The sequence below is a fragment of the Otolemur garnettii genome, unplaced genomic scaffold (genome assembly GCF_000181295.1).
Source record: "Otolemur garnettii isolate 467f Iridium unplaced genomic scaffold, OtoGar3 scaffold00003, whole genome shotgun sequence".
NCBI classification, from domain to species: Eukaryota; Metazoa; Chordata; class Mammalia; order Primates; family Galagidae; genus Otolemur; species Otolemur garnettii.
The window spans coordinates 19401154-19428302 of record NW_003852398.1 but is presented as its reverse complement, the minus strand read 5'-3'; the positions used below and the strand labels follow the sequence as shown (position 1 = coordinate 19428302).

At 39.0% G+C, this 27149-nt stretch overlaps 1 protein-coding gene across 2 annotated transcripts in view; it reads right to left on the bottom strand.

The window, feature by feature from the left end:
• TIMD4 (T cell immunoglobulin and mucin domain containing 4) overlaps nt 1–22188 on the bottom strand; it is a 40070-nt gene extending 17882 nt beyond the window's left edge. For both annotated transcript variants that reach the window (XM_012806774.2, XM_023515049.1), the window contains exons 1-5: nt 22133–22188; nt 10033–10374; nt 6964–7266; nt 5430–5507; nt 4274–4357 (exon numbers count right to left, since the gene is read on the bottom strand). In XM_012806774.2, the coding sequence (XP_012662228.1) occupies nt 4274–4357; nt 5430–5507; nt 6964–7266; nt 10033–10374; nt 22133–22187 (862 nt within the window). In that variant the 5' untranslated portion in view covers nt 22188. The remainder of the gene's footprint in view (nt 1–4273; nt 4358–5429; nt 5508–6963; nt 7267–10032; nt 10375–22132) is intronic.
• Nucleotides 22189–27149: the final 4961 nt, after the last annotated feature.

Sequence of the window (27149 nt, the reverse complement as noted above, 5' to 3'; positions counted from 1 at the left end):
CTGAGGCAGGAAAATCACTTAAGCCCAAGAGTTTGAGGTTGCTGTGAGTTGTCATTCCACGGCACTCTACCTAGGGTAACAGGAAGAAGAAGAAGAAGAAGAGGAAGAAGAAGAAGAGGAAGAATAGGAGGAAGAGGAGGAAGAGGAGGAGGAGGAAGAGGAGGAAGAAGAGGAGGAAGAAGAGGAGGAGGAGGAGGAGGAAGAAGAAGAAGAAGAAGAGATGGTAAATGAAAAGAACATGACTTTTAATTTCAGACTGAAAATCTAGATAAAATAAAATGAAATATAAAAGTGTGAAACCGGAGCTAAAATTGCTGGATCTTCCACTTGAAAGCTGTGTGTCTTAAATCTTCTCATACCATTTGACCATTTGCAGCCTTCTGAATTTCTTAATTCATTTAAATGCTCATATTCAGCAAGATAGGAATATGAGCATTTGCTGAAGAGGGATTAAATGAAATGACCCATGAAAACAGTTTGACAGTGACCCAGAACAGAGTGTGTGTTCAGTAAATCCTGGTTGCTTTCCTAATGGCTACATGCTACATGGAGATCTTACTGGCCTTCTTACACCAAGCACTCTTCCAGCAGCACAGCCCACAGCTATTGTAGGCGGGGATTTGATCAAATGACAATATCAGGGATATTAGAGAAGAAAGTAAAATATAAGATGACTTCTTGTTCCCTCATAATTCAATGTAAAATAGTCCATGATTTGAATAGAATAAAAGAAATTATTTTAGAATGCTCAACCCATCCTCTATTACCTTTCCAGTCACTGTCTTCTATTCTGTGAGAAAATAGCTCTCCACTCTTGCCATATCCCATGAACAAAAGAGGACTGGGATCTTTGGCACCCAGTTTCCCTTATGTTATTAACTACTTCTTCAGATTGTCTCTTTCCCATGATATGATTTAGTGCCTGTGAAACTTTTTAACTTCAGATCACCCTGGCTTTTCATTTTGACTTAAGTTTGACTTAAGTTTGACTTCAAAACTATCCTTGCTCCCTCACTCTTGTCTGTTCCTGACAATTCTATCTTCTAAGCTTTTGCAAGTAGTGTTAGCTGCCTCCTTCACAGCATTAAAGGACCATTCTTTCCTGGCTAATAGACATATAGAAAGGCACCCAAACTCTCTGCTAATCAGAATACAAAAAGACCTAGGTGTGGGGAGAAGGTATTGGTCCATTTCCTTCATATTGTCAAATTTCTGGGCACAGAGTTTCTTGTAGTAGTCAGAAATATCTTGTATCTCTGTGACTGTCTGTTATTTCCCCCATTTTATGTCTGATTGAGGTTATTAGAGATTTTACTTTTCTCTTTCTAGTTAATTTGGCCAATGGTTTTATTGATTTTATTTATTTTTTCAAAGAACCAACTTTGTTTTATTAATTTTCTGAATGATTCTTTTGTTTTCAATTTTATTAATTTCTGGCTTAATTTTGGTTATTTTTTTTCTTCTGCTAGATTTGGATTAGATTGTTTTTCCTTCTTTATTTCCTTAAGATGATTCATTAGTTTGTTCATGTACTTTCTTTCTGGTTTTCAGATGTAGGGATATAATGTGATAAATTTTTCTTTCAAGAATACTTTGTCAGAGAAATGTAAATCAAAACCACCCTGAGATATCACCTAATTCCAGTAATATTAGCCCACATAACATATTCCCAAAGTTGCAGATGCTGGCATGGACATGGAGAGAGGAAAACACTTTTACACTGTTGGTGGAACTGCAAACTAATACAACCTCTTTGGAAAGAAGTATGAAGAATCTTTAAAGAATTTAAGTCCTGGCCAAGTGTAATTCTCAAGACCTAATACCTCTAAATAAAGCAGCTGACATAGAGACTCCCCAGTTAGTTATTTCTTTTCCCCTGCCAGAAGCTCTTGTGCCTTTTCCTTCTTCTGTATTCCTTTCTAACTTCTAATAAAAATCCTATCTTGCTGTTGGAAAAAAAAAATTCAAATTATATCTCCTGTTTGACTCTGTGACCCCACTGATAGGCATCTACCCAAAACAAAAAGTTATTTCATTATAAGGACATATGCACTAGATCGTTTATCACAGCTCAATTTATAATCACCAAGACAGGGAAACAACCTAAATGCCCATCAATTCAAGAATGGATTAACAAACCTTGGTATATACATACCATGGAATACTATTCAGTTATAAAAAAGATGGTGACTTCACATCTTTTGTATTAACCTGGAAGGAGTTGAAACATATTCTTCTCAATAAAGTATCACAATAATAGAAAAGCAAATATCCAATATACTCAGTATTAATATGAAGCCAGTAGATAATCTAATTCACTCCCACATAGGAAAGAACTTCATTTTGATTCAAGTTGGGGAGAGGGGGGACAAAGGGGGTTGTTAGGCTGCTCCCATGAATGAGCACATTGTAGGGGTGTATGGCACACCTTTTTGGTGCAGGACATAACTACAAAAGAGACTATACCTAACAAATTTAAATATTGTGATTTGGTTGTTTGCACCCTCACATTAACCTTAAATAATAAAAAAGTCACATTTTCTTTGTAGGAAACTGAAATAAATTAAACAAATTATTTTTCTGTGAATGGAAAGATAAATAGGCACAGCCTTTGTGAGGACATTTTCCTAAAAGCTACTAAACTTAAAAGTGCACATTATTTTAACCTAGCATTTCTATTTCTTGGTCAGCACCCTAATTATAGAAACACTTGCATAAGTGCTCAGTGAGGCACTCATGTGCAAGGATGTTCACTGTAGCACTGTTCATAATAATCGAACATTGGAACAACCTAAATTCCCCTCCATAGGCAATAGGTACCAGAAGTTTCCATAGTACGAAATATTATATAGCAGTTTAACCAGCAGATCTACACATTCTGAAAAAGAAAGTCCAATGTATAATGTTAAGTGAATTAAGAAATGCAGAAGGCTGCGAACAGAATATTTTTTAAAAATACACAAAACAAAATTATTTCTATAAGTAAACCCTTTAATTTCTTTATTGATACAGATATAAGGGTATGGGAAAAAAAATCTAGAATGATAAACTTCAACTATATAATGGAGGGGGCTGGGATTGAGGACAGGGAGTTAAAGAGAATTTTATTTCTATCCATTCTTGTGTACCCCCAACAAAAGTACATAAGTATAATGTTTGTATAATTTAAAATAAATAAACAATAGTTTGTAAAAATTATTAGGTAATTTTTTTTCATACTACCATTTCTGGCTTCATGTCAGAAATTGTTAATGAAAAGGAATACCTCAACAAAGGGGCTTCAAAGATGAGCAGAGGAGGGGCGAAGCCAGCACTGATGCTTGTAGCATGTTTCTCTCTCATCCCAGCATGCAGGAGGATGAGGAATGTGGCCATGCAGGAACCAAAACAGAAGCCCAAGACAAGCAGGTGACAAGCAGGTGACAAACTGTTTCTGCAGCCAAAGATAAACCACCTATAACCTTCCTGGGGTTAGGTGATATCTCAAGGTGGTTTTGATTTGCATGTCCCTGATGATTAGGAATGATGAGCATTTTTTCATGTGTTTGTTGACCACTGAGTAGCCCATCTTATAAAATTCCAAAGCTACAGATGCTGGTGTGGAGAGAAGGGAACACTTATAACACTATTGGTGGGACTGCAAACTAATATCATCTTTTTGGAAAGAAGTATGGAGAATACTCAAAGAGCTAAAAGTAGACCTTCCATTTGACTCTGCAATCCCATTAGTAGGCATCTACCCAGAAGGAAGAAAAAAATCATTTTACCATAAGGACATACACACTAGAAAGTTTGTCATTGCTCAATTCATAATTGCCAAGATGTGGAATCAACCCAAATGCCATCAACTGACAAATGAATAAATAAATTATGGTGTATGTATGCCATGGAATACTATTCAGCCATAAAAAGTGATGGAGACTTTACATCTTTTGTTTCACTTGGATGGATTTGGAGAACATACCCCTAAGTTTTACAAGAATGAAAAAGCAAGTATCCACTGTACTCAATACTAATATGAAGCCAGTAGATGAACAACTATACACCCACACAGGAAAAAAGCATAACTACATGCAAGTAAGGGGGAGGGGGAAGCGAGGAGAGAGGGGGTTTCACATGATCTCACCTAACAGGCCCAATGTACGGGTATATGGCACACCTCCTGGGTGAAGTGCTCAACTACAACTTGGACTTTGCCCAACAATGTAACTTAATTATTTGTACCCTTATATCAATCTGAAATTTTAAAAAATAAAAGAATATAGCCTCTTACCTCTAGGCTGAGATGAAGTTACATCACTCATTTTCGATATTGAGTCCTGTTGGGGAGTTGACAGGAAATCCCAAGCTTCAGATTCTTTGGAAAACAAAAAGAGAAAACAGACAAGTAAATACCTGTCTTCTTGCTTTTAGTGACTTTCTGTCCCCTATACCAACTTCTATCATAAAAGAAGAAGAACTAATGTCTAGTGAGCATGTATCATGTGCCAGACATTGTTCTAAGTGATTTATGTGCATTTTCTTATTTAATCTTCAGAAAGAGCCGCAGGATAAATGTTATTCTTATTCTCATCTTACCAATGAGGAAACTAAAGCTCAGAGAGATTAAGTAGCTTTCCTAAAGTCACAGGGCAAGTAAGAGGCAGGATTTGTGCTTAAGCAGTAGGAAGCTAGAGCCCACACACAAATCACACCCCACCCCCAGACTGCCTCCCTGTACTGTACTATGACCAGCACTGATTTACTTACCCTACAGATGTCTGCTTTCTTTTGCTAGAGTTAAGGTAAAAGCTACCATTTAAGTAAGGGCTTACTAATTAGTCACTCAACTAAGTCCTTTACATGCATGAAGTTAATACAACTCTGTCACAAACCTAGGAATAAATCCCAACCATGAACTTGGAGTAAAAAGTAGTAGAACTGGGATCTAGAACCCCCAAGGATGCAAATCCTGTCTTTTGTTTGGGTACTCTCTACCCCTGGGCTCCAATAAATACCAAGAAGTGTTGATAGGTAGATGAAAGGTCAAAAAAAGGAACAAATTCTTCCAGTATAAAAAGCTAATGCATTGAACAAGTTCACCCCCCAGGAATTTTAACAAACATTGGTGTACATAAAATTAGAATGAGACAGCTATGTGTCACCTAGCCTTGAGTATAAAGGCAAACATGCTAGAGATATGCTCCAGATGCTTGCCATGGATAATAGCATGAATCAAGAAAGAGTTTGAGCTCGTTCACTCTCTCTCTCTCCTTCTCTCTCTGAAGGAGACATAGGAATATAGTAATAAACAGATCACAAATGCTGTTCCAATGCTAATTTGCCTGAGGTGGGTTTCATAGCCCAAAAGACCCAAGGATGTCTCTAGGCATCTGAAATTTAACAACACTTTTATTCAACATTTCCTTCTCATCAATCCACACACATACTTTTGGTTGTGATCAGGGCAGTGTCTGCAGTAGACTCAGCGCTTTTCCACGTGTCACTGGAGCGGATGGTTTCTGACTCTGGAAGAGAAAAAAGCTTGATAAGAGGCAGCTAAAAAATAACAGCATTGCTGTGTTTAGGGAGGGGGGGTAATTGTTTTTAAAGACTGGATCTCTCTATGTTACCCAGGCTTGACTTGAACTCCTGGGCTCCAACAATCCTGCCTCAGCCTCCTGAGTAGCTGGGTCTACAGGCACATGCCACCACCACACTCAGGGCTACTTTTATAATTGTCTTTGTGCTTCTTTCTATATTTCTCTTTCTCTATTTTCTTCAAGGATTGCAAGTAATTTTTAGAATCAAGGAATAGAAAGTACAAATGTTATGTTTTAAGATGGTCATTTTAAAGCTCAGAGGAATGAAAAACACGTGCAAAAATTTATTGGTTTAGGGTTCATGGATTTTTGGTGATTACTCAGAGGATAATAAAATCGGCCAATTCAACTTTGTAACACTCTTTGAATTATCCAGGCTTTACAGAGGTGGTTGAAATGTCTAAAAAGACTTTCAAGGGATCTCATGCAGGCTTCCCAGATTTTTGCCTCAGAATCAGAGCTTGAAGCAGTAGGAGCCTGGCAAGACCCCTGAGCAATGGAGCTAGTCACTCAGTGACTAGTGCAGTCAGGAAGAATTTCAGGATAAGAAGAAAGAAGAAAAGAAAAAAACAAGGAGAAAAACTAGTTTATTCCCAAGGGATATTTTAAAGCATCCTCAACTAATCGCTAATGCCCAGGCGGACTTAACCCCTGAAAAAATGGAACTGGAGTCTGACCCAGAGTGACCTTTCCTGGTTCTTCCCTAAGCATCTCCTGAAAGACTCCTGGGAACTTAACCACAGAACCCAAAATGCTGACTTTTGGGGGAAAAAAAATGGAAAAAAGAAAAAGAGAGAAACCATAAAAAAAGGAATAGTTCAGTGAAACCACATCCTCACATACACCACACACGTACACACAGTTATACACTGAATTGTGTCCCCAAAATTCATATGTTAAAGTCCCAATGCCCGCGTACATCAGAATGTGGATATTCATCAAGTTATGGCCTTTAAGGAGGTAATTAAGGTAAAAGGAAGTCAAACTGATAGACTGTAATCCGATGTGACTGGTATCCTTAAAAGAGATTAGGATACAGAAGGACAGACACAGGGAAGGCCATGTGAAGACACGGGGAGAAGACTACCAACTGCAAGCCAAAGCAGGGAAAAAATACTTAGGATAAATTAGCTCTGCTGACACCTTGACCTTGGATGTCTAGCACCCTAGCTGGGAGAATATAATTTCTGTTGTTTAAACTCCTCAGTCTCTGGTGTTTATTATGAGAGGCCTCGCAAACTAACACACAAACACTCATGCACACTTTCACACATGTGAGCAAGTTGCTGGGCTGCCCCAGTCAGGGAGAGAACCTCACTGTTCTAAGAAACCCAAGATAAATCTGACCAGAAGGGAAAGAATGAGCAATTGTACTGTATACCTGCTGTAAAGAAGGGCCCTTCTGTGGCTGTCTCTGGAAGGAAGCTGGAGGTCGCCAGAGAGCATGTGTTGGCTGTTGCTGTGAGCACAGCGGTGGTTCTTCTCTGAAATGGTGCTCTGGTTGTGAGGTCAGGTGTAGTCATGACTGTTGTTGAAAGCACAGCTGTGGTTGTCGTCACACGTGGAGTGGTGGTTGGGCGCGGGGTGGTAGCTGGGCGCGGGGTGGTAGCTGGGACCGTAGTTGTAGTTGGGTGCATGGTTGTCATTTGGAGTGTTGTTGTTGTTCTATGTGTGGTTGTTGGGGCTGTAACCAACAAAAGACAGGCCTGGCAGCAAGCAGAGATGGAAGAAAAGGGAAACAACCCCAGTGCACCTGGGACTTATCCATTTTTGTTACCCTCACCTGGTCCACTGGCCTGGACTGTTGTAATGCCCAAGAAATTGCATTTCCTGCCACCACATCTGTTCCTTTTGATCTATTCACACACTGGTGAGAGTAATCATTTAAAATAATAAATTTATGTCCATCTCTTGCTTAAAATTTTTAGTGGGTTCTCCTTGCCCTTAAGATAAAGTACCTGGTCCTGGCAGCGCCCGTAGCTCAGTGGCTCAGGTGTCGACCACATGCTCCTGGTAGGTTCGACCCCAGCCTCAGCCTGCTAACAACAACAACAACAAAAAAAAAAAACAGCTGAGTGTTGTGGCAGGCACCTGTAGTCCCAGCTACTTGGGAGGCTGAGGCAAGAGAATCGTTTGAACCCAAGAGTTTGAGGCTGCTGTGAGCTGTGATACCATAGCACTCTACTGAGGGCAATAAAGTGAGACTCTGTCTCAAAAAAAACAAAAAAAAAACAAAAAAAACCTCAGTCCTGCACCTTGCCCCACAAGACTCCAACTCACTTGGCCCTGCCTTTCTTTCTATTTTTATATCTCCGCTTTTCTCTTCTCACTTTTCTCAGCCAATTGATATTTCTGCAGCCCTCAAAACACATTAGTGACCTTCTAGCTGTAGGAACTTTAGTACTTACTGCTTCCTAGTCTTGCTCTTTGCTAGGCTGACTCCTACTTAACATTCCTTCCTGCGCTCAAAGGACCCCTGTCCAAAGTGGCCGTCCAGACTCTGCAATAACAATTAGTCTTTTCTGGTCTGTGCTCTCATACTTTACCTTCATGGCCTTTATCATATTTCGTAACTACACGCTTATTGTATTATTATTGTTTAAAATCTATTTTTCCCACTACACTTTAAGTGTCCTGAGGGGAAATCTGGTACTTACTTTGCTCTCTGCCACAAATCCAATACCTATTACAGTTTCTGGCAGGTAGTAGGTGCTCTAAAAACGTTGCATAAATTTGTATGTAAATTAATGACGGCATCAAAAGTGAGCCCAAAGCATGAAACTTAGGGTGAGCATGTAATATCTTTTAGATGTTAAAGATCGGTTCATACCAACACCACTCACCTTCTGCACATCTGAAACTGGCTTCATTAGCCACAGTTTATTCTGTAAATATCACACTCTCTTGAAATGCCAAATTTCCACTGACTGAAATGGGCCAGAAAGACACCACTTGTGCCAGATGGACTTGGAAATGACCCTGTAGACCACTAAGGTCAACAATTTATAATATTTTGTAAAATAATACCTTGTTATTCCAGACTTTAGAAAAGAAGATGTGGGTTAGAGTTATTTAACTTCAATAAACCTCATTTCCTTCTTCAGCAAAATTGAAACAAAACTTCGTATCTCACAAAGTTGCTTAAAGAAAAAAAATGTACTGATGTGTGCAAGTTCTCTAATTAGAAGCATCCACATCCGCCGTTCTCAAATTCTAGTCACGTAAGAAATCTAAGAATATTACTACCCAGTCTCTCCCTTCCAAAGTGCTAATATAATTAGTAATAGAGCCGCCCCCCCCCAAAAAAAATCCTCCAGGTGAAATGGATACAGTGGAGTACAGAGCTCTGTTTGAGAAGCTCCATTCCAAACAAGCACTAAACTTGATTACTGTTAGCATTATTCAACCACAGGCTCAACGCAGCCCAGATCTTTAGGAGTCCCACCACATTCCAAATTTCATCAAAAACAACTGATGGTAACAAAAGGAAAAAGGACCTGAAAACTGATGCGACCGTCCCTAAATCCCAAGCGCTTTCTCTGCCAGAAGTGGCAAACTATTGGTTTACAGGATGAAGTCGATCTATGGACACATTGTATTTAGTTTACATGGTGTTTTTTTATCACTTAAAAATCTACTAACTTCAAAAAAACCAATATTGTTACAGAAGAGGGAGCTCATACCATGGGCTGAGAAAGAATTCTTGACTCAAAGATTAAGAGTGTTTTGAAGCAAGAAGCTTCTTTTACCTCCCAAGGGAGAAAAGGGCAGAGCCTAGAAAAAAGAAAGGATACCAGCCCCAAGGATGATTGGCTTGGGATTTTTATTAGACTACCTTTTTATAAAGGGTAGTTACTGTTACAAAATGATGACAGGAGGTGGTTGGTCTTTTCTCTTCTCTGCTAGGCTGCCTTTATCTGAATGTGGTCTGTCAAATGTGGAGGAAGGCTACATGCCCTTTTCTGTCTGCTCAGTCCTTTTCAAGTTCTGTAAATAAAACTCTTAAGGAAAACAAGTTAAGACACAGGTGGTTAAGCAAACAAAGGAGTGTTGTGTGCAGTGGTTTCTGTCTTTTTTAATGTTAGATGATTATTATCAACGTCATCCTTTCAAACATAGTTCACATAAAAATTAAGAGAATTGAAAACACTGGGCCCAAAGTTTGGCAGGCCAAATAGCCCCTAGATAAGCACAGGTGCCTTTTTCAGATTTACTCTGAAATTCACTGGTTCCCTTCCCTCAATCTACTCATTTAATTCTGTGGCTTTTTTTGGCTCCCATGGGCATTTGAGTTTACCTGTCTAGTCCATATTCAGGCTCCTCATCTCAGCTTCATTCTTCCCACTCACTTACTGTTTCAGTAAACTACAACTTCTTCATCACCACCCACTGAGTCATTACCCATTGACTCTTTTCTTCCACAGAAATGAGCCCCTCTTCATGTGCTCACCTCTCTGCAGCTGCAGGCGAATGTTCATCTTTACATCATTGAACCAGCCAGGCACCTCGATACGGCAGCAGTACATACCACTGTCACCTTCATTAAGGTTTGAGATGGTCAAAGAGACATTGCCTCTCCAGATAGTCCCCTGAAGTCCATATTTTGCTGATTTACTTGAGATCACTCTTGTTCCATCAGTGTGGATAAGCTCCTCATTGCATTTTGAGTTGGGACACTGGCCTTTGCCCCAGCACATGCTGTTTCTGCTCTGAGACCAGGATGAGTACAAACAGGGCAAAGTCACCGGCTGACCCAAAAACCCAGTCACAATATCCTCTGATGCAGCTGGTGCTGTAAGGAAAAAATGAGACATCTAGAGCATGCAGTTCTAAGATCTCTCAAATATGTTACACAGTTCTTGTGCAAATACAGATAAATGCTTCCAGGAAGATGAGGAGAGTCAAAGTTTTTGAGACAGAGTCTCACTCTGTTCCACAGGTTAGAATACAATGGTGTCATCATAGTTCCCAGCAACCTCAAACTCCTGGGCTCACGTGATTCTCCTGCCTCAGCCTCTTGAGTAGTTGAGACTACAGGCCCATGCCACCACACCTGCCCTTGATGTCTGTTTGTTTCTTTAGCATAAATCTTGATGTGTCTTTCAGTACCACTAAATTTTTAACTCCACCTGCTTTTATCCCCAAGTGGAGACAGTTGAGTCTCTAACCTCATCTTCATAGCTAGGCCTTTTGTCTGATTGAGTCTTGAGTCTCTAACCTCATCTTCAGAGCTAGGCCTTTTGTCTGATTTAAACACCCTGATCTCTAATAACATTCAATAACAAAGAAACTCTCAAATGAAAAATCCTGACTCTGTAACCTAGTTCCACTAGGTCAAATAGGTGCTCCAAAAGCAGCACTCTACATGCTTTCTCAGTAAATGTGTATTGTGCACCACTGACTCAAAGACCTCCAATGGGACGCCCAATCCATAGAGTGCAATGACAGGGAGGTAAGCTAAAAATCTATATTCCATTGTCTTTCTCTTCTTTCAGGACTGGAATTAGAGAATACCTGCTCTGGACCATTTTCTCATTGTGAAATAATACAAAGTTAGGCACAGTTTGTGGATTATTACTTTTTAATGGACAAATAATTGTGTGTATTTATGGATATAGTATGATATTTCAATTTATGCATACATTATAGGAAGATAAAGATGATTAACATATCCATCACCTCCCCAACTTATTGATTTTTTTGTAAGAACATTCAAAATCTGTCCTTGCAGGAATTTTGAGATATGCAATACATTATTATTAACTGTGGTCACCATGCAGTGCAATATATCACTAAAACTTAGTCCTTTGGTTTAACTGAAACTTTGTAACATCTTCCCTTTCCCCATTCCTCCCCCACTCCCCCAGCCTCTGGTAATCGTCCTTCTACTGTGTTCTTATGGGGTCAAATTTTTGAGATTCCACCTAATGGTGAAATCATACAGTATTTGCCTTTCTGTGCCTGGTATGTTTTACTTAAAAGAATGTATTCCTTTTTTTAATGTTAGAGCTAGAAGGGGCCAAAGGAATAATCTAGACTGCAGCTGTGACCCACAAAAAGGATGAAGGCATGAGTTTATCATGTTAGCTGTGTGTGATGAAATGTCTCACCATTTCTAAAGTGAAGCCTCTGTGTTCCCCAACACTGGGGAGCTTGTAAAAAATACTTTAATGCCTAAAGCTGAGTCTGACTCTGATGACAGGGCCTGTGGATATGCACTTAGATTAAGTACTCAAGGTCATTTTGATGTAGCTGACCACTCACTCAGTATTTCAGAACCACTAGACAAGCTCTTGTAAGATTATTTCTGACTCTGATAACCTGTGAAACGTTTTCTATCTGTGAAAATTAAGGCCATTCAAGCTCATCAGTTTAAGTGAGTATCTGTGATTGTTCTAAACCATCCCCTAAACTCCATCCCAAAACTGTTGGAGTGAAAAGTAGGCTCCGATTGTGAGGTCCACACCCTGCTCCTCTTTGGGTCTGGGGTTCCTGCTCATTGTTTTCTCCAAGGAACCCTATAGAGAGGTATTCCCTGTAGGAGAACGTGGGCATGAGCCCTAGGGGTCACCCAGAAGGTCAGTAAAACCATGTACTTCCTGGATTTTTCATAATCGGCTCTTGTGACAAAAGGCTGCTGACCAGCCTGCAGCCTTCTCTGAAGTCAATCTTCTTACATTACCACAGTAGAAACATTTTACAGATAGTAAAAACAATGGGAAGTCCCTTTTGCCCCCCTCCCATTAGACCAAAGGGAAAATAAGAACTTTATTGTCATCACCCTCAGTTCTGTTAGCAACATAGCACACATGCACCCAAAATTAGTAAACACTAAAATATGAGCTCATTCTTATGATTAGCTGGTAAGTTAATTTTTAAAATATGCAAGTATTCCACTGGATATTCAACAGTTTATTTTCCCAAGTAGTATAATATTAAAGGAGGTGTCCTACCACTCAATAAGAGAAGACCCAATAGAAAAACTGGCAAAGGACATGACAGACAACTCATAGATGAGAAAACACAGCAGTCAATTGATTTCAGCCCTGAGACTGGAAAAAATTTAAAATACTGATAATATAAAGTACTGGCTAGGTGTGAATTAAAGGAACTCCAAGTTGCTTTGGGAAGGGATCCAGGAAAGGACTTAGCCTTCTAGAGTGTTTTGGAATGAAGTAAGGGTATGGATTGGCACAGGCACACTGTAGGGCAATTTGGCAGTTTCTATTAATACTCAATACATATGTATCCTAACTCGGCCTTAGCAACTTCCTGTTTCTTATCTACCCTAGAACAACACTTGTGCACAAGGGCACCAGTTTGCAAATGTTTATTTCATTCTCTGTATTTATGTAAATAGAATGGACAGTATATATAGGGGAAATGGATAAACTGGGGCATATTTATTCCATGGAATTATATGTAGATTAATAGTATTAGTTAGATTTATATGAATTAACATGAAAAATCCAATCCATGTTAATGACGAAGGAGGTAAGCTATTGGGGCAAGAGGTACAACTAGAAGCAGCGTTCATCAGAAGCTCCAGTAGGAGAAAAACTGGACTAAAGCGTACTCAGAGAAGTCAAAATTGGGGAGTTGAGCACAAGGAGAAAAACTCCAGGTGCACAGCATCCCCACTGAGACAGGCTGTGAGGACAAGGAAGAGGAAGAAAGACAACAGAGATCAGGTATGGAGTGACTATACTGAAGGTGCCTAGTACGAAAGGGGATGGACGAGAGACCCTCTCCCCCAACTGGGAGGCTCACCATGGGCTTTCCTCAAGTGAGCAAGGAACAAAGGAGAAAGCTGTGAGGTTCTAGTTCTCCTACACCTGGGAATTTTTACCTCTGAGTCCCCATCCTGCCAGATAAAAAGTGAAAAAATTCTCCCTCTGCAGTCCTGAGCCTAAAAATCGGAAATTATAGAGGAAATGGACAAACATCTGGAGTCACACCACCTTCCTAAACTTAACCCAAAAGAATTAGGAGTTTTGAATAGACCTATATCAAGTACTGAAAGTGCATCAACAAAATAAAACCTACCCCCCCCCCAAAAAAAAAGCCCTGGACCAGATGGTTCATACCAGAATTCTACCAAAGCTTCAACGAGGAACTAGTACCTACATTGCATCACCTATTCCAAAACATAGAGAAGGAAGGAACCCTCCCCAGCATGTTCTATGAAGCAAATAGCACCCTGATTTGTAAATCAGGAAAGGACCAAACAAAAAAGGAAAACTCTAAGCCAATATCATTAATAAATACTGATACAAAAAAATTCAATAAGATCCTAGCAAACATTAAACAGCAACACATTAAAAAATTATACATCATAATCAAGTGGGCTTTATCCCACAGATGCAGGTTTGGTTCAACATACATAATTTCATAAATGTAATGCACCACATAAATAAAGTCAAAAACAAAGACCACTTGATTCTCCCAATTGATGCAGAAAAGGCTTCTGACAACATCTAGCATTCTTTTTTGACAAGAACACTTAATAGGCTTAGGTGGGACATTTCTTAAACTGATAGAGGACATCTACAACAAACCCACAGCCAATATCATAATGAATGAAGTAAACTGAAAACATTTCCACTCAGATCTGGAACTAGACAATGATGCCCACTGCTATTTAGCACAGTCCTCTAAATCCTAGTCATTACAATAAAGTAAGGAAAGGAGATCAAGGGTATTCAAAGAGGACAGAGGAGGTCAAATTCTCGCTCTTTGCAGATGACATGATCGTATACCTGGAAAACCCCAGGTTTCAACTACAAGGATTCAATTACAAAGCTCTTAGAAGTGATCAAGGAATATATAGTAACTTCTTAGTATACAAAATCAATATCCATAAATCAATAGCCTTCATATAGACCAATAACAGTCAAGCCGAGAATAAAATCATAGACACAATCCCTTTTACAATAGCTTCAAAGAAGATGAAATACCTGAGAATATATCTAAGAAAGGGTGTAAAGGATCTCTCTAAATAACTCTGAGAGAAGAAATTGCAGAAGACATCAAGAAATGGAAAAACATACCATGCTCATGTCTGGGAAAAACCAACATTGTTAAAATGTCCATACTACCCAAAGTGATCTACAGATTTAATGCAGTTCCTATCAAAGCACCAACATCACACTTTGAAAAACTTGAAAAAATAATACTTTGCTTCATATGAAACAAGAAAAAACACTGAATAGTCAATACAGTTTTTAGAAATAAAAAAAAATCTGGAGGCATCGCATTATCAGACTTCAGAGTTATACTCCAGGTCTGTAGTGATCAAAACAGCATGATATTGGCACAAAAATAGAGATACAGATCTATGAGATAAAATAAAGAACCTAGAGATGACCCCAGCCTTATATCGCCATTGGATCTTTGATAAACCAAACAAAAGCATGTACTGGGGAAAAGAATTCCTATTTAATAAGTGGTGCTTGGAGAACTTGTTAGCCACATGTAGAAGACTGAAACTGGACCCACATCTCTCACTATTGACAATAATTGATTCTCACTGGATAAAAGATTTAAATGTAAGACACAAATCAATAAAAATTCTAGATAAGAGTGTGGGGAAAACACTTGACAAAATTGGCCTAGGAAAAGATCTTATGGGAAAGACCCCCCCCCCCCGGCAATAGCAGCAATACCAAAAAATAAATAAATGGGACATGGTTATGCTAAACAGCTTCTGCACAGCTAAGGTTATTACAACTGAAGCAAACAGATAGCCTTTGGAAAGGGAGAAGATATTTACATGTTATGAATCTGACAAAGGCCTGATAACTAGAACCTACAGAGGACTCAAATTAATCAATAAGAAAAGAGAAAGAAAAACAATTTATAAGTGGGCAAGAGACTTAAACACAAAATTCTCTGAAGGTGACAGACAAATGGCCAACAAACACATGAAAAAATGTTCATTGTCCATAATCATTGGTGAAATGCAAATCAAAATCACTCAGAGATATCACCTAATTCAAGTAAAATTAGCCCCTATCACCAAGTCCCAAATATGCAGACACCAGAGTGGATGTGGAGACAAGGGAACACTTTTAAATTGCTGGTGGGATTGTGAACTAATACAACTTTTATGGAAAGAATTATGGAGAATTCTCAAAGAACTAAAAGTCGACCTTCCATTTAATCCCACAATCCCATTACTAGGTATCTACTCGGGAGAACAAAAATCATTTTACAACAAGCACATTTGCACAAGAATGTTTATTGCAGCTCAAGTCATAATTGCCCAGACATGGAAGTAACCCAAATGCCCATTAGCCCATGAATAAATTAACAAACAGAGATATATGGATACCATTCAGTTATAAGAAAAGATGGAGATTTCACATGTTTTATGTTTACCTAGATGGAGTTAAAACACATTCTTCTTAGTAAACTACTTCACAAATGGATTAAAAAGTATCCAATGTACTCAATACTAATATGAAACCAATATTTAAACAACTATAAGCCAACACAAAAGAAAAAACACAAATATAGTCTAGCAAGGGGAAGGGAGAGGAGGGAAAAGGGAGGTGAGAGTAGGGAGGGTGATTGGTGAGAGGTGGGAGGGCAATTGATGGTATCTCACCTAATGTGCAAAATGTGAGGGTGTTTAGCACACCCCCTGGGTGAAGTCCTCACCTACAACTTGAACTGTACCTTAGAATTGAAAACAATATAACTTAACATTTGTACCCTCATATTAACTTGAAAAAAAAAAAGTTGAAGACAGTAAATTTCAAAAGAAGTCATAAAATATAAAACCCTTCTCATAAAATAAGTAAAAACCAGTTTGCATTTTCTTGTGTGGGTTCAGATATATGCAAGTAAACACAGAGAGAATGTGTCTTGTGGGATAGACACGAAACTCATTGTGTCAATTTCCTCCATGATCAGAGGAAAGGGACTGGAACTAAGGGTGGCAGTCAAAAGGGAATTCAGCTTTATAAGGTTTTAATTTTTTCATCAAGAGTGTTTCTGTATTACTCATCTGATTAAAAATTAATAGTGAAAAAATTAAGCAGGCAGCTGGGTGTGGCAGAAAAGCATCCATCAGGCTCATGCTATAAACCCCATTCTGCCACTTACTGCTTCTATGTTCTTAGAGGAAAGCCTCAATAATCCTGACCTCATTGTCACCATAAGACAAAGGGGGAGAATACTCACCTCAGAAATAATTTCAAGGCCCAGAAGAGATAAAGTAGCAAATGCCATGTGAAATTAATCAAGTATTAATACAAGAAACCAAGGACTTCAGAATCTAGAAGTTGAACAAGAAAAGGTTTCTTCCAGGTGCAAAAGCATCCCTGGTATCAAAGTAGAAGTCCTTCTGTGGTAACCTCGCATGCAACCTAGGTACTAGTACCAGCTTGGTGCCTTCTCTAGGGGGTGACCTTGAGCAAGACCCTTCCCCAATCTGAGCCTCAGCATCACCATGTACACACTGACGGGCATCTTCAAAGAGCACACACAGCGCTAATCCTTGGTGGTGGTGAGCAGTCACTCTCTTTCAAGTTGGTTACTTTAGATAAGGCATATATTTAAAAAATGAGAGTAATGTTATATAAGGTCACAGAGCAGAGAGAGTGAGGAGGCTGCATCTGGCTCCTGCTCCCACAGTCATTGCTGTACATTGAGCTCTACACAGACAGCACAGGGGCCAGTGAGCACCAGACAGACAATGGACAACTCTGGACCTCACTGAAGAAAAATAGCCAATTATGGACAAAAGAGAGGCAAATGTCATCACGTGAATTCTTTGTGCAAACTTGTCAGAAGGAGCACAAGCAGCAGCACCCAGATGCTTCAGCCAGCATCTCAGAGTTTTTAAGAAGTACTTAGAGAAGTGAAAGGCCTTGTTTGCTAAAGAGAAAGGGAAATTGGAAGACATGGCAAAGACAGATAAGGCCCTTTATAAAGAGAAATGAAAACCTATATCTAAAACAAAAAAGTTCAGGGATCCCAGTGCAGCCAAGAGGCTTCCTCTGGCCATTTTCTCGTTCTGTTTTGAGTATCACCCCAAATCAAAGGAGACCATCCAGCCTATCTCTTGATGATACTGCAAAGAGACAGGAAGATGTGGAGTAACACTGCTGTGGGTGACAAGAAGCCTTGTGAATAGAATGCTGTGGAGCTGAAGGAAAAATGCAAAAAGGATATTGCTGCAAACCAAGCTACATGAAAGCCTGATGCCCCAAAAAAGGGAGTCACCAAAGCTGAAAAAAGAAAAAAAAAAAAAAAAAGAAGGGAAAGATGAAGACATAGATTATGATGATTAATAAGTTGGTTCCAACACAGAGTTGTTTTGGGGTTTTTTTTTCTTGTCTATGAAGCTTTTAACCACCCCCCCCCCACCGTGCACAACTCCTTTTAAAGAAAAAAATATATAGAAGGCTGTAAAAGTTTTTTTGGGGGGTGGGGGGCTGTACCCTTTTCATGGTATAGTTAACACACTACCAAATATGTCTTTAGATAGCCCTGGCCTGGTACAGTACAGGGGTTGTAAACTGGCATGGAAATTCAAAGCAGGTTCTTGTCAGTACACAGCAGAACGAGTTACAGATGAGGATGGTAGTTCTTTTTATCTGTAGTTGTTTCTGATACAACAACTGTTGCATCTATTTCTGTTTATATGAAATATTTGTTAACAGAATACCACTCTGTGATTATAAAAAAAAAAATTGTAGCTGTTTTGTTGACATGCTGAATGCTTCTAAGTAAATACCATTTTTAAAATTAGTATTGTTTTCCTTTTTCATAGGTCTGAAATTTTTCTTCTTGAGAGGAAGCTAGTCTCTTGCTTTTGCCCATTTGGGAACACGTGAGTTATGGCAGTGTTTATCTTTTCATATAGTTAGCTGATAAAAAAGATTTGGTCTATATGCTCTTGATGTCATGACAAGGGTCATAAAAGCCAAACTGAGACAGTTTTCATCCATCACTGCAACTCTAAATTCTTGATCAGTTGATAGCAAATTTCATACCGGCAACTTACAGTTACAAAGTGAAGAGTTACCAGTCTACTTATAGAAGGGATTTAGTAGAAACTAACATTTTGAATGTCTGTCCTTGAAGGACTAATAGAAAAATTTGTTCTAGTCTTTACCTGGGGACATTCTTCTTTAACTCCCTTTATGACATCATGGCAGGAATAGTTTAGAGTTCCCACATTAAAGAAGACCTGAGAGTGTGTCCCCAAAATCATGAGCTTAAAACAAAAAACTATCATATTACATTTTTTGTTGATGTCAGTTTCAAAGAAAACTTCAAGGAAGTGCCACCTAAAAATACAGGTCTTTTTCCAATTTATCTAAATATAAACAGCCCAGGAAACTTGAGACTCCCCAATAACAGTATTTTTAATTGGGTCAGCCTTTAAAAAGGTGTCACATTTAAACTAGAATATATTTTCCTCTATTGTGGTTTGCCCCTTTTATAAATCAAGTCAAGATGAGAGAGAAGGCACTTGAAGTTAGCATCTCAATATAAATTATTCAATTTATTTGAATTTAATTTTTCTTTACCAAAATCCAAACTCATTCATTAGAGTCATGTTTACTTAGCAGTTTAGGGAACAGCTTGGCAATTTGTAGTGTTTGAAGTTATCATTTTCTTAAAGAGCCAATATTTTAAAATAACATTCTTATAATTTTACATGCTTTATGAGGGACCGCTACTTTATTATATAATTTTGACTTAGATTCTCTCCATTTTCATTTGTTTCTGTGATTTCAGAAGGAGCACTGATCATCTGAGTCTGGGGTGATACCAATAAACTAATAATTGCAGAGGTTCAAATAAAAAAAAAATATCACTAAACTGCCTCCCTTTAACAGGGTTAATTAAGCCCACTCAATCTGTGTCAGGACATATGGACAAACTCTTCAGCAACTTTCCACCTAACAAAACCCTCCAAACTTTACGTTTTTAGGACAAGGTAAAGACCAATAAAAAAAATCATTGATGAAAAAGAAAACTATAGTTTTCTTACATTCAACAAACAAAAAGGGCGCTTATACCAAACCCATACTGAAAGTGTGAATGTGACAGGGACTGCTTACATTCCACAAATTATTTCTTGGGTGTCTATTAAGCAACAAGCATGGAACCAAGTGTGGGAATCCAAGAAACAAAGCGTACCTGACCTTTCCTCCTGTAGTCTACAGAGTAGCTAGGGAGAGAGGGAAAGTGAGCAAGCACTATAGGGTGAGAAGTTCTGTGACGCAGCAACTCCACAGGCAAGAGCTCACCGCAGAAACACTTAAACCTGTCCAGAGGCTGTGGGCGGTCAGGGAACACCTAATTTAAGTAGGGACATGGGGATGCATGAAGTTATGGGAAAAAGAAAGGTAGAAAGAACAGTATGATGCAGGTGTAAGAGGGGAGGGAACACATTTGTTTCCCTTGGAATATAGATGTTTCCTTGAGCAGCGTGTTTGAAAGATTCATGCATATGCAAATGGCCAACAGGTATATGGGGAGGGGGAAAAAAGGCTTAACATTGGGCAGTGCCTGTGGCTCAAAGGAGTAGGGCGCCGGCCCCATATACCAGAGGTAGCAGGTTCAAACCTGGCTCCAGCCAAAAACTGAAAAAAAAAAAAGGCTTAACATCACCAAAATCAGGGAATTGCAAATCAAACCACAATGAAATATCAGCTCTCCTCATTTAAAATGGCTATTGTCAAAGAGACCAAAAAAAAGAAAAGAAATGAAGAGGAGGATGCAGAGAAAGGGTAACTCTCACACACTATTGGTGGGACTGTAAATAGTACAGCCACCATGGAAAGCAGTATCATTCCTCAAAAGACTAAAAGTAGAACTACCATATGACCCAGCAACCCCACTCCTAGGTATATGTCCAAAAGAAGGGACATCAGGATATAGAAGAGATGTCTGCCTCACATGTGCATCACAAAACTGTTCACAATAGTCGTATGGAATCGACCTAAGTGTCCACCAACAGATGAATGGATAAAGAAATTTTTGTATATTCATGGTGGAATATTATTCAGCCATAAAAGAGTAAAACCCTGTCATTTGCAGACACATAGATGGAACTGGAGATCATTAGGTTGAGTGAAATAAGCTACACACAGAGAAACAAACATCACATGTTCTCACTCATATGTAAACAAACATCACATGTGCTCACTCATCCCTGGGAGCTGAAGAAGTGGACCTCAGGGAGGTAGAGGATAGAATGTTGATTACCAGTGGCTGAGAAGGAGAGGGGGAAGGGAAGGTGAAGAGTTGGTTAATGGGTACAAAAATACAGTTAGAGAAAATGAATAAATTCTGTTTGATGGCACAGAAGGGTACCTATACTTATCAATAATTTATTATGTATCTCAAAATAGCTAAAAGAGAAGTTGTGGAATGTTCTCAACACAAAGAAGTGATAAGTGTTAGATGTGAGAGATATCTCCATTACCTCGATTTGATCATTGCATTGTTTGCATGTATCAAAATATCACATGTGGCTCGGCGCCTATAGCTCAACGGGCTAAGGCGCCAGCCACATACACCTAAGGTGGCGGGTTCGAATCCCCAGCCCGGACCCGCCAAACAACAATGACGGCTGCAACCAAAAAATAGCCGGGCGTTGTGGCGGGCGCCTGTGGTCCCAGCTACTTGGGAGGCAGAGGCAGGAGACTCGCTTGAGCCCAGGAGTTGGAGGTTGCTGTGAGCTGTAATGCCATGGCACTCTACCCAGGGGGACAGCTTGAGGCTCTGTCTCAAAAAAAAAAAAAAAAAATATCACATGTAGCCCGTAAGTATGTATAATTACTATGTATCAAGTAAAAAAACATGGACTTAAAAAATTCAATTAGATATTACCTAGACCTAGAATCACAGACTGTTAAAACTGGTCTCATCCAAGTCTCTCATTCCAAACCTGGAAAAGCCAGAATGATTTAGACACATTCCCAGTGTCAAGAGTTAGTGCCTGAAACACAGCTGGAGCCCAGGTCACTGCACTTTGGCTCTATATGACCAGGACACAAAACGGCATTAGCCAAAACCAAGTGTATACATTAGCATTTTCAGAACCTGGAAACAATGTGAAGAAAAGAATCCTCACCCTAGCAAAACAAAGCAAAAAAGCAAACACTCCAAAAAAAGAGAGGGAGAGAGAGACAGTATAATAAGAGTGATAAGAACAGCTCTCACCTCTCTCCAAAACTAATTCTCCTGACATTGACTATGCACACAACATCTACAGAGGAAAAATTTTTCCTCACTTTATGTAGCCCCCTAATTCTGTGTCCACTCTTAAATTATCATTTCCAATATAAGCACAAATTACCCCACCCTAAAACCCTTAAACCAGTCTCTGCATAAACCTTACACAGTGTAAGGAGACAGGCAGGAGAACGATGCTCCCCAGAAGTCAGCCTAAGAGCAGAAGGGAGAGACACAAGGTTGAAGTAGGCTTCTGCTTTACGGAGGCCCAAACCAGTGCCCAGAAACTCATTCCACAGTCACAAGTCCACCAGAGTCTCCTACATGGACAGCTTTAGGACACTTACTCAGATAAAGCCATCCAAGCTCAATCACCAGCCAGAGAAGAGGTCCTTTGGGCATTTTGGCTATTGACATGCCCCAGGAGTCTGTCTGTCTGTCCAAAGCCCACTTCTTATACCTCAGTTAATGCTGACATAGTGGGATTCTTTAGTTTCATTTCCCTTTTGGCCTCATAATCTTCCCTTTCCCTTGTCCTGAATGGCCTTCCCCACTTGGCGGTGCATGTTAAAATATGCTGATCTCTGTGCTCCTGGAGACCAGTGTGTGTAGAGTTATGGCACGAGCATACATGTGCCTCTTTGCTCATGCGTTTAGTGGGATTTATTACACATCCACAAGCATCCGCAGGTGTGCTGGTGCACATGCACATGAATAACCTGCACACAAGCCACAGTCATCCTGACTGCTACACAGACTGTGATAAGAAGATGCGATTAACTCTAAGAAGTGGCCATTGTTTACATGCAGATTCCTCATGGGGGCCAAAGAAAAGTTAGGCTGAACTTGACTACATCACCACCCTGAGTCCTCCCTCACACTGACCTCTGGTCCCCACGCCCTACAATGTAGAAAGAAAAGCAGAGTTGCAATCAATCACTGTGTAAGCTGAAAATACCATTAGAATGTCTTAGGAAAGAACAAAGGCGGTTCAGGAGAGGAAGCACACTCTGGAGGTTACAAAACAGGCTCAGGAAGCCCTGAGATCTGAGCTCAACTTCACCACTTGTTCTTAATGAAGCTGCTCAGTGGGGAAGAGCACAAAAGATAATTCATGAACTGGATTGCAGGGGCTGAACTAGATGGTCTTCATGGCCCTTTGGACTCCAGAGAGTCAATGATATATCAAATACCACAGAATAAGTTAGAAGAGGAATCAAGTTAATGCTTACCAACCAGATGTGTTTTTGAAACAGGATTGTAACATCACCATTATTTATTGAATGCTTAGTCATATGTCAGAGTCTCCCCTCAGTGACGTAAATGTTTTAATTCTCATAACCCTAAGAGATATTAATTTTTCCAATTGGACAGAAAAGAAAACTGAGGTATTTATTTATTTAAAGGTATTAAATAAATTACTTAATACCCATAGCTAAAAAGTTGTAGAAAATAGACCCAAACCCAAGTTGTCCTAATTCCAAAGTCCACGCTTAAGCCATTTATGCCAGAGGTTAAAATTATTGGATTTTTTTTTTGCATAAGATTCATGTATGTTACCTACAAAATTGAAGGAACAAGAATTTGAAAAGAAAAATAATTTCTTATATTCCATTGTTGTTATGTGGTGTTCCCAACATGCAACACTAGGCAGAATCACGTTTCTTATCTCAGGAGGTGGTGACACCTGCTACTCAGTGTGATAGGCTACTGAACGCTTCACATGTAAGGCAACATCACATTTTTCACATCAAAAAGTGGTGCTTTTATGACATTCACCACACCATGTTTGCTTTCCCTGCTTGACTGTCATATCATTCTCATCATCGTAACATGAATCAATGTTATGCTTCTGAGAAAATCTTCCTCTTCAGTGAGATTCTGGAGGATGACCCTGGGCCTCCAGATATTGGTATACAACATGTTAATGAAACTCCAGAAGATCTGTTGGCTTCTCATCACATGTTTTATGCAGTTGCCAAGCATTTTGCAAGACCAGTTTGAAAAAAAAAAAAACAGAAGAGAGCTTGAACACCATTTCTTTACATGGATTGATGCCCAGTACTTATCAGCGTTGTCATCAGCTCTATCTACACCTCCCTCAAAATGGTTATATGCTTTGATCATGTCTGGCTGCTTGAACTTGGATCTTCTTTTTCAGTTTCTGGGAATAACAACTGACAAGACACAGGGGACTGATACCAGCACCAGATGAGGCAACAGTGACAACACTGTCATCATCCCATCTGCAGACAATATTGCCTTTACTATCAATTCGATAATCAAAGGTGCCTCATTCTTTGTTCTTCAGAGCTACATCTAATTCCAATGGAGCTTTGTCAAGGTGATCCTTCTCACTGTGCCTATTGAACTGAGCTTATCAAGAAATACAGTACTGGTGAAAAAGTTATTGAATACAAAATGGTATTGTCCAAGGTGTGCATTGGTAAGTGTCTCACTAAACTGAAGGACAAATGATGAACCTTATACAGCTGAAACCAGACGTGTTGCACTACACCAAAAGGTACAGCTAAATCGAGTGCACTTTCCTCTAATAAATAGTTTGCACCCGTAATGACCAAAATAAGGAACCATGCATTCATCAAAGCTAAACTATGTTTCATTTGGAACAAATTTTATACATCTCTCATTGAGTGTGCATATAAAAGGTTGCAACTTGGAAAACTTGTTTATTGAGTCCAAATTTGCATTGTTAGCAACATGCAAATTAGAAAATACAACTTCAAAGTGGTCATGTTTCCCAGCAGCACTAATGAGTATATTGTACACATCTATATACACCTTCTACGAACTGAGATGTGACCACTCAGAAAAATAATTCCCAGAAAACATTCAAGTCAAGATTTATGCCCTTCCTTATAGCACATAAGTTGGAGTATATGACACTGAGTTCAACAACCTTGACATCAAGAAAAAGTTCAAGAATTTCTATGGGAGTTCTCATTTTAGTGAAGAAATCTTTTGCTGGTTCTGTAACTCTACCTGCTACAGGCTGTGCAGTTAGGTTAGCTTTTTTCCATTTGTGTCACTTTCTCTTTGATGGAGGAGGCTGAGGCACAGTAGATATAAACGGAACTTCATCGTCAAGAGAGTCATCTTCCAGTGCATATGAGGGACATCTGAGTTGGACTCAGCATTGTAGCCATCTTGAATAAGACATGCAGGCATGCCCAAGAAAGAACCTGGCAGATTATTTATTTGGGGACCTTCTTCATCTCCTGAGTCCTCATCAGAAACAGGTGCTATAGCATTTTCAGGTGGTTGTATCCTGATAGCACGTGCTTCTATGCTGTTATCTGTCTCTAACAGGTCATTTATTTCATGTAAACTTAGAGTTTGAGGCATCTTGAAGCGTGTAAAATCATTTCAACTAAAAATAGGGGAAAAGACTAACACTGTAGCCCTAGTGGTAATGTCTTGCCTAGTGCTTCAAAACTGGAACATGCAAAATATCAAATCCATAACTAATACAATAAGAATAACTGGTATTTCATTTTACAGTAAAATGGCATAAATAGTAGACAATAGTAGAAAAAAATTACTAGTGTAAGATGCAATGCAGCAAAGTTGTATTTATCTGTCTTTGGATAGTTCTTCAAAACTTGTCTGAAAATTCACATCATTTTTTGACAGCTCCCAGTATTTGCAGCAGTACTAATTCTGTGGACCACCTGATCACATATATCCTCAGGAGGCAGACATGTGTGAAAAATCAGGCCTCAGAGATGACCTTGAACAGTAGGATATAAATAACTCTCACTTCACTACCATTTCAATAATGAAAAGTGAGGCATAATAATTCCTACATGCTCCTTTGACCCGTGACCCTTAGGACAATGCTACCATAAGACCAAGCCCACCTGTGGCTGGCTCCTACTTAGCCCCAGATAGGAAATTTGAAGACGGACAAAGATTATTGACATTTTTTTAATTCTCATTTGTTTATAACCAGTCAGATAAGGCTCACACATTCAACATTGCTCACACTGAAGGTATCAGTTAAAATAAAAATACCACCTAAGTCTCTAGTTTTAGAGCAGCCAGATACATAAGATTAAGGGATAAAATTAGGGAGATTCAAAGAAAATATTCCCTCCGAACTGTGGTATCCTTTCCCCCACCTCTACTCCCAGGAAACTGGAAGATTTAATCTCTGAGTAAACTAAATGATCTCAGTAAAACATTAATGGACAATCATATTTGGGTGCCCCTGATAATACCTCCAATCTTCCTTCAGTAAAGTCACCAGTGCACAAGCCTCAGCTCTCCATGCTGAACTTCTAATTAGTATTTATTTATTCATGTATTGTTTTTTATTTAGAGATGGGTCTTGGCCTGCTTCCCTGGCTGGAGTTCAATGGCACAATCATAACTCTATGTAGCATCCAACTCTGAGATTCAAACAATCCTCCTGCCTCAGCCTTCAGAGTATTAGGGACTTCAGGCATGCACCACCATGCCTAGCTAATTTGTCTTATCTTTTTGTAGAGATAGGGGTCTCACTATGTTGCACAGATAGGCCTTGAACTCTTGGCCTCAATCAATCCTCCTGCCTCAGCCTCCCAAAGTGCTAGGATAACAGGAGTGAGCTACCATACCCAACCTCTAATGAGTTTTTAATTTGTCACTTTTACATATGACTGAATAACTAAGGACCATCAGACATTTGAGGAAAGTGTTCAACATGAAAAAGAGACAAAGACAATAGAGAAAGCAGAAGAAACTAAAAAAAAATAATAATAAGATAATATTTTCTCAGATAGAGATATTTTACACTCATAGGAAAGAATAGAGAATTATAAAAGTGAAAGTCAGAGAATAAGAAAGAGCTCTTGGAAATTAAAAATATCATATCTACCCTGAAATTTTATGGAAGATTTGAAAAATAAAGTTAAGGAAATTTGCCAGAAAGTATACTTATCTGCAAAGTCAAATGATGACAGTTATTCCAGAAAATTAGAGAAGGAAATAGAGGGGGAAATTATTTTTAAAATAATAAAAGATTCTCATAACTAAAAGATAAAAGTTTCCAAATTGAGAAGGCCTATCGAATGCTAAACAAATGAATGAAAATATCCCCACAAAAAATGTACATTATAATGTAATATGAGAATAACAGACATTAAGAAAATGTATGAACAGATTCCAGAGAGAAAACAAAACAAAAACATAATTCATTGAAAGAACTTGGAATCATAGTTGCAGTGATCTTCTAAACAGCAAAGCTAGAAAATAAAACTTTCAGGAATGCTTTCAGAATTTAAAGGGGAAAACTATTTTCAAACTAGAATTTTATCCTCAATCTATAACTCATATGTAAGACCATAATAAAGACTTTTTTGT